At 43.3% G+C, this 12,169-nt stretch overlaps 1 protein-coding gene across 1 annotated transcript; it reads right to left on the bottom strand.

The window, feature by feature from the left end:
- Positions 1 to 247: 247 nt before the first annotated feature.
- FAM8A1 (family with sequence similarity 8 member A1) lies at positions 248 to 9,510 on the bottom strand. Its single transcript, XM_053963646.1, has 5 exons — positions 8,997 to 9,510; positions 4,491 to 4,611; positions 2,101 to 2,224; positions 1,740 to 1,879; positions 248 to 1,422 (listed from the first exon to the last, which is right to left on the bottom strand). Exons 1-5 carry the CDS (start codon positions 9,475 to 9,477, stop codon positions 1,278 to 1,280), a joined length of 1,011 nt encoding a protein of 336 aa, XP_053819621.1. The 5' UTR covers positions 9,478 to 9,510; the 3' UTR covers positions 248 to 1,277.
- Positions 9,511 to 12,169: the final 2,659 nt, after the last annotated feature.

Genomic DNA, 12,169 nt, shown 5'->3' with positions numbered 1-12,169 from the left:
TTACACCTGGAGACAAGAGCAATAACCAAACATTTCTACTGTCAACCAAGTCACTGTGCAAAACTGAAGGCAGGGTGAGAACTCCAGCCACTGAGTGGCATGTTAAGCCTAAGAGACGAACGTACAAAAACTGTGACTGAAGAGTTCCAGACTCCAACTTAGAGTTCAGTAAAACATTAATCCTGCTTACATTAATTTCCTGAGATACTAATAACATGAGAATAAATGAATCATCAAAGCAATATAGTCATGCAAAATACTGGGTTTCTTTATTCGGTATTTAAGTTATTCTGAATATACAAACAATTAGAATGATAAAGTGAAAATAACCAGAATGATAAAGTGAAAATAACCAGTATTTGTACTTCTGCAGATTTACATCCATAACGCATTTCAGTTAATGTTTTCTGCATGCTCCTGAAATACATTCATTTCTGCTCTGCATTATATGCAAGGAATAGACGAGTGCTTTCACTCCAAACAGAAGCAAAAAAGTTACCTTTCATTAGCATGGTATGTACTGTTGATGGCCCCAGAATTATTTACACACACCAGATCACTAACACTGCAGTGTAACACACCCTTCTCAGAGGAAAAAGCAGCTATTGTTTCACTTCTTCATTAGCTTGGACAAGTGAAGTAAGTGACAGTGCTTGAGATAATCATGCAAAAAATTTTTTCACATCCATGTTGTGAGAAAATACTTAAAAGGTGAGGAAATATGATCTGAGAAGCAATAATAAAAGACACTGATAACCATTGCTGATCTCTCTACACACATGGCAATTTAATTAACATCATTTGCCTTGCTGTCTAATACTGCAGGTTTCTTCCCTCTTATTCTTTGACAGGCAACTGTCTGTAAAAGAACTTCATTTTCTAGTTATCTGCCAACATCCAAAACTGTAGGAGCAGCATTTCTTTTAAGGTGGCTTATTCCCAGGGATTTGCTTTCCACAGACTGACAAACAGAACAGCTCCTTTTTGCAGTTAAAGCCGACAGGTTTTGTCTCATTAGTCAGAGGTTAATACTCCTGGATTTAATTTGTATTTTCTCTCCCAAACTTCTTTGGCGTCTATGAAAACTCCAATACTTCGAAGGTAGTTGCTGGCATCATACAGGAACCATACATTTTCTTTAGCTTCTGAATCAGTTCCTATTTAATTAGGGCAAAAGGTTCCAACAGACACCTCAATTTCAGTTCTGGGGTAGGTCTTTATTCACTGGGATTTGGAGGGGATGTTGAGAACCAGTCCGGAAATCTCATTTTTTTGTATCATCTGACTCCATTTCTTCTGACCACAATAGTTCCTGCTACAATATCATAGGCTGTTCTGTTATGCTGGAAAAACAGCAGTGTAATGAACGCAGGAAAAAATGATGCAATAGAAAAATTCTTGATCAAAGCTCGTACTGTGGACCTGAAATCAGAGTAGAACATTCAGTGCCTTACTTTCACTTTTCTGCTTACATTAGTAATTAACCTCCAAGTTTAGTGCCCAAGTTTTGTACAGCACAGAAGTCAAGCTCTAGAGGCGATTTAACTGCCTACCCTGAAAAAGACTCCCATGTGGCTGAATAATTACCATTTTATTCTTAGATCACAGAATCTGACAATAGCTGTTGCAGTCTAATTGTTGCAAAGGTCAACAACAAAGCAACAGTGAATTTCCTTCCAAATCACACTCTCTCGACACTGCTAACCTGAACGCAACGAGACTGAGCCAGGAGCACTTACGTTGTCATACTGACGTTAGAAGATGGAATGACTAACACACGGCTGGGTGCAATAAGTACGGAAGTTTCACACGTCACAACTCGCAGTCCAAGCAAGAATTTCCCTGGGGTTGCTCCACTTGCTCCCCAAATACAGATTATCTATAAAAGAAAGGTTATTTTAATTCCACATGCCACCGTGTTGTTGACAGGTCTGCCAAACTTGGTGAATAGAACTATATGAATGTCATAAGCTTCAACATAATCCAAAATACTGTTAAGAGGATTTACTTTATTGACCAATGATAACATTATTTTTTAAAACCGTTTCTTCAACAACTCACAACTATTAATTACAGGAGTTAATGTTTATGAGTAGTTACCTCATAAAAGCAGACTAATAACCTGTAGATGAGTGCTACTATCATCATTTTCTGCAAATCTTCCATGGATGTATCTTCATCTATTTCTTCTATGATGTAATGCATGGCAAATTTAGAGATGTCCCTGTACAAAATAAAACTGAACTTTAAAACCATCCTTCTCCCAATACCAGTGTTACCCCTTTAATACCAGAATTCACTCCCTCCATTCTGGTATTATAAGATAACAAAAGCTCCTTGCCCTCTCCGATACTAAACAAACCATTAAAATTCAGATCACTCAGTTTCATTATGAGTTACTGCCTAGTTTGTTTGGTCTTTTTCATTAAGAAAAGACTATTCTTTATTACCACTTTTGCACAATGGTGTCCCTGGGTAGTAAGCTGCAGAATTGTTCTGAAAATTCTCACACTTCTTGGGAGGTAAAGTGATTCTGCACATAATCATCTAACTTGATATAAATGGAAGGCATCCAAGTCTCCAAGTATCTTCGTACACAAACACTCAAGGAAGAAGAAAAGGGCACTCTTTACGAATGCAAGGGAGAAGTTGGCAGTCTCCCTAAGGAATCAGGGGAGCCCTACATCCTCCTCTGCATGATCAGGGTTCTCATCAGAGCTCCTCATTCTCATTCTTTACAGCTCACCATACTCATCTGGAGGCACCTTGGTATGCAATAGGAGGATTCAAACAAAGCAATTGAAACCTTATGGTTTTTAGTGTAACAGATCTATGCAAAGCATCCATTTGGAGTTAATGGTATATTTTCATAAGATAAACTCCACACATGTAACATTCTTATCTGATACCTGGAATGGATATACTTGCAACACACTAAGGCAAGAATTTTTCACTCATGCATCTAATTAAGGCTCACATAGAACTGTGCAGTACCACTTTGAAACAGTCCATCTACTATTTGTGCTACTTGCCCTCCTTTTTATTCAGGCTTAAGGACTGAAAAAAAACCCAAAACAACCCAGGAATTAAAAAAACAGTGTAGCACAACCTTCAACAGTATAGTATTTCCCTTCAGTGTAGCTTTGGCCTGAAGTGTCCGTCTTGAGCCTGTGAGGACCTATGTTTTCCATGACAATTCAGCCTAACCCCAAGCACACCATGCCTCTCAAGCAGAACCCCCCCCCCCCCCAGAACATTTCTCTGACCTTCCCTGTAAGCAACTGTCTCACAAAACTATTCATATTGAACATGCTGTAAATTACTCTTTCATTACTTTACAGCAGCAATATATATATAGTTGTTCCCTATCTTTCCAGTACTTCACTTTGTATCATTCTCCACCTACTAAAGGCAAAATGGAAACACAAGCTGTCAAATTACAGGAGGTGGGATCTGGCCACTCAACAGAAATGAGCGTTTGGCATTTTAATTGCTGCTTCTCTGAACAGAACCCAGCTATCATTTACACTGACATATTTATTGTTTTGGGTCTCATCCTCTTCCACACCCCTTTCAAGCTGCAGGTGAAGGTGTCTGGAAGGTGTTATCTGTATATCTGTTATCACTTTACAGTCAGGCAACGTTTGGATGGTTCTTGAGTAGAAAGCCCGCATTCCAAAATGTGTTTGTACAATAGTGGAATTATCGACTACACCAAGATCTCATCTCTTAATCAGACTGAAATATTTGATTACATTAACCCAAAGCAGAATAAGTGAGTTAAGGAGTAAGATATCTACAGTTAAATAAGCAGTTAAAAAGGGAAGTGTTTGAGGTAAATTACTACATCTGTGTACAAAAATGTGAAATGACTAATCTTTCAGTCTAATGTATGGTTGACACACACATTGCTTACTTGCACTCTTTAAGAAACCCAATTTACACCCAGTGAAGTCTGCAGTGTGGCAGCATTCCCAGCAACCAGGCTGTATTTTCAAAGTACATACATATCTGATCTGCTTGATCAGATTTTTTTTTCTTTTTGGTGGGGGTTAGCATTTTTTGGCATTATTTAGCTAAAATACAGCATCTCAGAAGATGTTATACAGAAAATTAACTTAATCCCAGCCATATCTAGTACATTTTAAAGGCTGTTTAATAAGTTTGTCAACATTTTTTCTTTGAAAATTAAAAAGAACTTTTTAGTAATCTTGCTATTCCCCCCCCCGTCCATAAATGTGCAAGTCTAATCTTTCCTTAGTAGGGAGTTTGTGAGCCTACAGACCAGTACAAATTCTGTGTTTCCATCAGCTGACCCAAAATGAGAATGTATTTACAATGAAGTTAGCCTAGTGGTGGTTTTTCCTCAACTGCAGTAATTTATTTAATGATATCATATGCAAAAACATACCATAAATACAACCTGATACCTCAAAGAGCATGAAAAGCTTAAAGCTGTTTGTAAGAAAGCTTTAAATTGTTCAACTTACTTTATTCCACTGAGGTGCATAATACTTAAAATGATGGTTGCCTTTATAAAGAACAGAATAAAAAAATCCACCATCTCTGCTATGAACCTGTGTGCCAGTGAAGGGATAAGGAACTCCCGACCTGCAACAGAAATAGTTCACATTACCCAGATGTTACTGCACTAACACAAAGTTAACACTAACATCTAAAGCACAACCCACATTAACCTCTCTAAAAGAACATAATCAAGAGCTCTGCTCACATGTTGAGAAAACTTCTAAAAATGTATGCATAAAAAATAATCTGAATTAAGTTGAATTAGATGAAGCTTCTTGAAGAACTTTAACTGTTTCAGAACTGAGTCTCTCATAATTAGGATCAGAGGCAAAATCATACCCTGCTAAAGAACTGAAGTACATTGAAAATGCATCAGTTTTTATGTTCTTTTGTTTAGAATAATCTCATAGAGAACAGATTTATGTAAATCTGAGAGATCAGATTAAAAAGAAAATCAGACCTACCATAACTTATTTATCCCTCAGCACCAAGGCTTCTGTGTATACCAAGTACCAGTCCTCAGAGTAAAACACAGCCTATTTTATCTCCACTCAAATACAAACAGGAATGGATGAAAATATCAGTCACACTTGACATAAAGATTTCTACAAACTACTTATAATAAAACACAACATACTGCTCTACCTCCAGCCAGAAAACGTAACACATTCTCCTATTTAATTGGCCACCTGCAAATGGGCACGAAGTAAGAAGTCACAAGCTTTTGTTGCTCAGGTGATTTAAGCAGAGAAAATATTAAAGAGTGTCTTAGAAAGTTTCCAAAAAATAGTGTTGCAAAATAATTTCATCTGGACCCAGCTACTCCTCTATTTTCCAAAGGACAAACAGGACTCACACATGAAACATGCAATGACTCACATCAAAACTTCACTTAGAAATGCCCTTCTACTACCAGATGGAACCTGTGGAAACAGGGACTGGTTTTGTTACTGTTTCTGAGAACACTTATCCCCACACAGAGTAAGGACAAAAGAGGAAAGAAAATCACACCACTCTCTAGTCTCAAAAATCATAATCAAATTTCATTTAGAATAAGCCTCCCCAGTTCAGCTGCTGAGACTGATGCTGCCAGCCATGGCCCCGTGAGCTGTGAGAGCCAAGCCAAAAGCCCACAGCACTTTTAAATAGGGTAAGAAGAATCAGGCAGAAATCAGTAAGATCCAGCTCTTATTTAACATACCTGGGTTTATACAGCTTCATTTCGTACCTGTTGCACTGATCGCTCTGCATCCATAGTATCAAGTAGCCTGGTTTTAGGTAGTGGGGGGGGGGCACAAAGATGGCTCCTGCGAGAAGCTGCTTAAGCTTCCCACCATGTCTGACAGAGCCAATGATGGCTCTAAAGATGGGCATGCTTCTGGCCAAAAGTGGGCCACTGAGGCAGGCTGGTAACACCTCTGTGACAACATATTTAAGAAGATAATCAAAACAAATGGGTTTTGCTTCTACTTAGAGGGGGAGAGGAGAATATATGAGGCAGAATATGCAACATTGCAGCACCAAGGTCAGGGCAAAAGGAGGGGAGGAGGTGCTCCAAGGCACAGGAGCAGAGATTCCCCTGCAGGCTGTGGTGAGACCATGGTGAAGCAGCTGTACCCCTGCAGCCCATGGGGATCCACAGGGGATACAGAGATCCACCCACAACCCGTTGGGGAAGTGCCCATGCTGGAGTGGGTGGATGTCTGGAGGAGGCTGTGATCCAGTGGGAGACCCAGTGGAGAGAGGGGGTCCCTGCTTCCAGGCTGGAGCAGCCTGTCCTTGGAGGACTGCACCCCATGGAAAGAGAGACCCACCTTGCAGCAGTTTTGGGAGGACTGTCTGCCTGTGGGGGGAGTTCACATTGCAGCAGTTTTGGCAGGGCTGCTGCTCATGAGAGTGGATCCACGCTGGAGAAGTTCACAGAGAACTGTCCCCAGTCTCACAGGGGAAGGACTCCTCTTCCAGAGCAGTGGAAGAAGAAAATCTTGGTGACGAACTGACCAAAACCTCCACACCCTGTCTCCCTGCACTGTCGGTGGGAAGCAGGGAGGGGCTGGAGGTGAAATGGTGTTTTACAGGCTTATTTTACTTCTCATTATCCTCCTCTGATTCTGTTAGTAATAAATTTCACTTTGAAACTAAAGTTGAGCCTGGTCCTTATCTCACTCAAGAAGCCTTTGTTAATGTTTTTTTCTTTTTCCCCTCCTTTACCCAGCCGTGGCAGGGGAGGGTGAGCGAGCAACTCTTCTGGGTGCCTGGTGTTGGGCCAGTGTCAAACCACGACATGTATAATACTAAAATGGATTCCACTGGCATTGTCAAAGCCTGTCCAAGTTCTCTGTTAAATTCTAATTAGAGATTCTTCAACTAAGGCAGGAGGGAACATAGCCAGTCTCCCAGTCCTGGCTTGAGCACACAGCACCAGGTGACAGCTTTCATTTGCTCTGTCAAAAGCAGCACATTTGTTGAAGCTGGTGGCAGAGACTGATTTATTAACCATTGAATAAATTAAATTAAATGACTGCCTAAAGAAGAAGCTACATGGGGCTAGGAAAATAAGTATTCAAATTATTGTTAACTCCATCACATTGAGAAACCTTGGCAACCCTTAGACTCTGGCAGATTTACATTGCAGTGATTCAAGCTGTTCGTCATATCAGAAATCCACTCTTCTGCCAAGGGTTACTATTTATTCAGCAAGGACAGCCAAATGCAATGTCCACCTAGTTCAATGTCTAGGATATTGCATCCACATAGTGCTTAAGAGGGGCCAGTCGGCCCCAATGCAGCTGGGGCCTGGATGCACCTTTTGCCCTACTGTTCCCAGCAGATGAGCAGTAATCTCCTGCAGTAAGGCAGGGAGGGACCAGGCAAGGAAGTGTCTTAAATCATGGTGACTGTCCACAAAGAGCCTGCCACTGCCCAGGGTACTGTTAAATTTTGCTGCTCTGACACACACCTGTAGGCAGACTGAAGTGGCAGAGGCAGTTAACAATCCCACTTTTTGACATCCCAGTTTGAAATCTGCAACATTAACATAAGCTGTCACTTATTTCAGCTTACATAAGCACACAGGCTGTAAACTGCATTGGCACAGGGACAGATACATGACCTGCCCTGCCTCGCCTCGCTGCTGTGTGGGCAATAATCTACAGCAGGGAAGAAAGAGCCATAATCACTTTAGCTGTTCCAGATATATCCATCTGCAATCTGAAGCCAAAGCATCAGCGCAACAGTCTTTGTTTATAACTGTATTGTATCACTGCTTCACATACCTAGTCCCCCAAGAAGGCCAAGTGTTGCAATAGTATGCAATATTCAGAATAACCATGTTCAGCAACATGAAATGTTATTCATGCCCTAAATAACCTTTAACATATGGAATTAGCTCCTGATAAACCAGGTAAAATTCCTGGATCTTTTCAGCCTAGCCTTCGTCCAACCCTCCCTTTAACGACTGATAATATCAGCTCATAACCAAGCTATAACAGAATCAGGGCATAATTACAGAAAATACTATTTTGTCTCCTGACCATGTTTAAAAAACATCTGCCTAAAATCATAAGAAATAAGCAAGCTCAGAGGCTAGGATCCCTTCCCTTGAAAATAAGGAAAAAAGGGACAAAAAACATCTTCCACACACATACGGCCACTAAGCTTATAAATAATGTCACAGATCGCCAATGTCGTACTTTGTCCCGCAGAGAGAAACGAGCTCTGGCTTTTTTCCAAAGTCCGTCAGCAGTGCTCTCCTGCACAGTTTCCTACCATTGCTCACAGTGGTACGAACATTCAAGGAATGTGACCTAGGCACTCCTCGACTTGTGAGGAGTTGTTGCTGCCCCAGGTTTTACCTCTCATGTGATCAGAGTGAGTTTGCTTTATTCCTGAAAAATATAAACAGAAGGCCTGCCGTGCACTGCCTTCAATGTTTACAGCTGCAACAGACTCTTGTTTATCACGGGTCCCACTGCTTAAGCTTGTTCAATGTCAGCATGTTTTCACTTCTCTGCTTCGATTCGACAAAATGATTTGAGTACCAAGAGCTCACTAAAACATGCGAAGTTAGTTTAGATTTCATAACCCAAACGGGCTGCTTATAAAGCTAGATGCACTACAAGCCTGTAACCAGAAGAATAAATTCCACTGGAAAAAAAAATCAACTACTTTTTACGCACGAAAACATCTTTACAAGCTCTGAAGCTGTAAGCTGTATATGCAAGTCAGTCTCCCCAAACCTGCTTATGCATCAAGTTCTGGATTTACAACCTCGGTATTAGGGCTGTCACCCTGTGTCACAAGGCACGGCCACATGCCCGGGGCCGCAGCCAACGGAAGCGCAGCGACTCCCAACGTCGGACACTCCCGGTTTCCCTCTCCAGATCCCGCTTCCCGGAGCTGCGGCTCTCATCAGGCTCCTCTTCCTTCCCAGGCCCAGCGGCCCAGCCCCGGTCCCGGTCCCCACTCACCCGCCGGCCGCCCCGTGTCCCTGGAGGCGCCGCTGCCGCTGGTGCTGGCGGCGCTGCCGGAGGCCGCCCTGGGCAGGGGGGACACCGCGCCCGCTGCTCCCGGCCAGGCTGGGGTGGCAGCGGCGGGGGCGCGGGGCCCCGTCCCGGCGGAGGGCGTGTGCGCTGGTGGCGGAGCGAAGAGGTAGAAGGGGCTGTAGTAGGCGGCGGCGGCGGGCGGGGGCGGCTGCGCGGCGGCGGCGGCGAGGAAGGCGGGTGGGCAGCCCTGCCAGCCCAGGTACCCGCAGTACGAGTCCCACAGCCACTGGTGTACGCGCCGCGCGTACTCCGCCGCGCTCAGTGGCTTCGTCCCGCCGCCCTCCGGAGGGGAGCGCGGCGGTGGCGAGGACGCGGCGTTGGCCGCCTCCTCTCCGGCAGCGCTGCCTCCCTCCGCCATCGCCGCCGCCCCAGCGCCGGCCCGGCCGCGCTCCGCCACCTCCTCCATCGCGGCGGCCACTGAGCGTTCACCGCGCGTGCGTCGGGGATGCGCCTCGCCTCTCCCACTTATCAGGGCTGAGTGGGGGGGGGGAAGAGCCTGACGAGGAGAGCCCTGCGCCACGGGAGAAACAGGCTTCCCCCCGCCCCCGCCACGAGATGGTATCGCCGAGCGCTGAGGCAGAGGCGGCTGCCCCTGACGTGCGAACGAAGTGGCTACCGAGCTTCTCGCGGTGTGCGGGTTCTGCGGTTTTATTTTCCTGTAGTAATCTTGTGGGGATTTTTTTCCTCTCTATCTCCCCCTTTTCACCTTTTCCCCTATCACATACCATGTTCGTCCTGTGAAAAAAACAAACAAAAAAAAAAAAAAAAACCCACCCAAAACAAAAACAAGCCCCCACAAACAAAAACAACAAACAAAAACCCCCAAAACAAACCCCACACAATGCACAGAGTCATTTAGGTTGGAAAAGACCTCTGTAATCGATTGACTATCACCGTGTCAACTAGACCTGGGCACTGAGTGCCACCTCCAGGCTTTCCTTAAACACCTCCAGGCACGGTGATCCCACCACCTCCCTGGGCGGCTCATTCCAATGTCTAATCACCCTTTCTGCGAAGAAGTTCTTCCTAATGTCCAACCTGAAACTCCGGAGCAGAGGCCGACCCCCACTCGGCTACAGCCTCCTTTCAGGGAGAGTGGTAAGGTCACCCCTGAACCTCCTCCACGCTAAACACCCTCAGCTCCCTCAGCCGCTCCTCATAGCACTTGATCCCCTCAAATGCTGAACAAAGAGCCAGCAGCAAGTTTAAACACAGTTCTTCTAACTAACTTTTAGTCTTTAAGGTTTCTGTGTTCTGTTAAGCATCTCAACCAGACCAAGAGTTCTGTCTGAACAGAGATGTTAACACAGCTCAATACTGAATTAACAAGTAATACATACTGTGAACCTGGAATGTTTCCGTGTTGAAGACAACTAACACCACAGCTGAACAAAACCAGAAGTTTCTCCCTCTCCCTGATGAACTATTTTCCCATTTAACCTCACCTAATTTAAAAAAATGAAGTAATTTCATAAAATCATAGACTCACAGAATGGCCTGGTTTGGAATGAAATGTAAAGATCCCTGCCCATGGGGAAGACAGCTTCTACCAGCCCAGGTGGCTCCAAACCCCATCCAACCTGGCCTTGAACACTACCAGCGGTGGAGCATCCACAGCTTCTCTGGGCAACCTGTTCTAGTGTCTCATCTTTACCCTCACAGTAAAGAATTTTTCCTGTGTATCTAACAGAAATTTCCACTCTTTCAGTCCCATAAGTTTGTGTGGAGCGAGTCTCTAATACAAGCAAGCTGAGATGAATTGCCTAAGTGGTTATCAAATAGTGACCCATACAATTTAATGTAGTTATGTAAGGTGCTGGCACTCACTATGGTTTTAATTACACTGGCATGTTTTGTAACATAGACTTTGGTGAAATCAATATGGGTAAATGTTTAGAGAAACACAGCAAGTTTTAGCATGATTAGGAAGGAAGAAAGGAGGGAAGATAGACACGTGTATAGAAGAAAAGATGGTTTCAAACAATCTATTAATTCCTAATAGAAAAACTATTTTGGAAAACCGACAATAAATGTAATGTAACAAGACTTCTGTCCCTATAATATTTCACTTCTTCCTTCACGAGTTACAGTCTATTTATTTTTTTTTTTTTACCACAAACCCTTCAGGACCAAATAGTGTCTATAGTGTCTGGCCTCCTTTTTTTTTTTTTTTTTTTTTGGTCTCTGTGGCCACATGTTTTGAAAGCCAGATCAAATCTTAAAGTACAATTACAAGATCTCAGAGACTTCATATAATGCTGCCAGTCACTTGTAAATTTTAGGCTCACCAGCAGCAGCATTACACAGGCATAACTGTAGTTAGAACTCACTATGAGATTATTCTGGATATTCAAGGTGAAAGAGAATCACTGACAGCAGAGAGCAGGGGACTAACAGGTAACAATATAATGTTTCCTCATGCCTGAAATTTTCAGCTATTAGTTTTTCATTCTTCTTTCTTCTGTTTAAAAAAAATACCCCACAACTGACCAACAAATTCTGCGAGCATTCAGATTTTTCTATTCTGGGATGCATGTGAGAGAGATGCTGTGACAATGCAGTTTGCCAGTAGTGAGAAACTCACAGCTTAGGCTTTTGATGAGCAAGGGTCTTGTTTCACTGCTGTGTCAGATTGCCACACAGGGCAGTATTTATAGTCTTCTGCAGCACCAATCTCTTGCTACATTGCTTTCCCTTGTGGGTGGGTAGTTCATTGTACCAGCTGATGAAAGTAAGTAGTTGAATGCCTTGGCAGTTAAATATCCTCTTCCCTAGAAATGAGACTTAGGCAAGAGGAAATGTTTTGAACTAGATCAAAAGAAGGAGGTAAGCACCTAAAAGCTGGTGTCATAATAGTTAAGGTTTAAGGGGAATCTGGAATCTCACCTTAAGCTCTTTAAGTGTAGGTAATGCTGAAAAACCTGATCAGTCACACTTGAGTGGGGAAACCTTCATGGTCAATAGGAGGTAATGAACACTGGTGTGGTGTGAATCTGGCTGTTGTACAGAGCTACAGGCATTGTACCTTTGCTCATTTTTTATATGCCTTCCAGCATCTTGTTTTCAAGGGTTTTAAACCACTTTTAAAACCGAGAAAT

Source organism: Vidua chalybeata, chromosome 1, assembly GCF_026979565.1.
Source record: "Vidua chalybeata isolate OUT-0048 chromosome 1, bVidCha1 merged haplotype, whole genome shotgun sequence".
In the NCBI taxonomy this organism is placed as follows: domain Eukaryota; kingdom Metazoa; phylum Chordata; class Aves; order Passeriformes; family Viduidae; genus Vidua; species Vidua chalybeata.
Note: the sequence above shows the minus strand (reverse complement) of the source record. Positions and strands in the feature narration are given on the sequence as shown.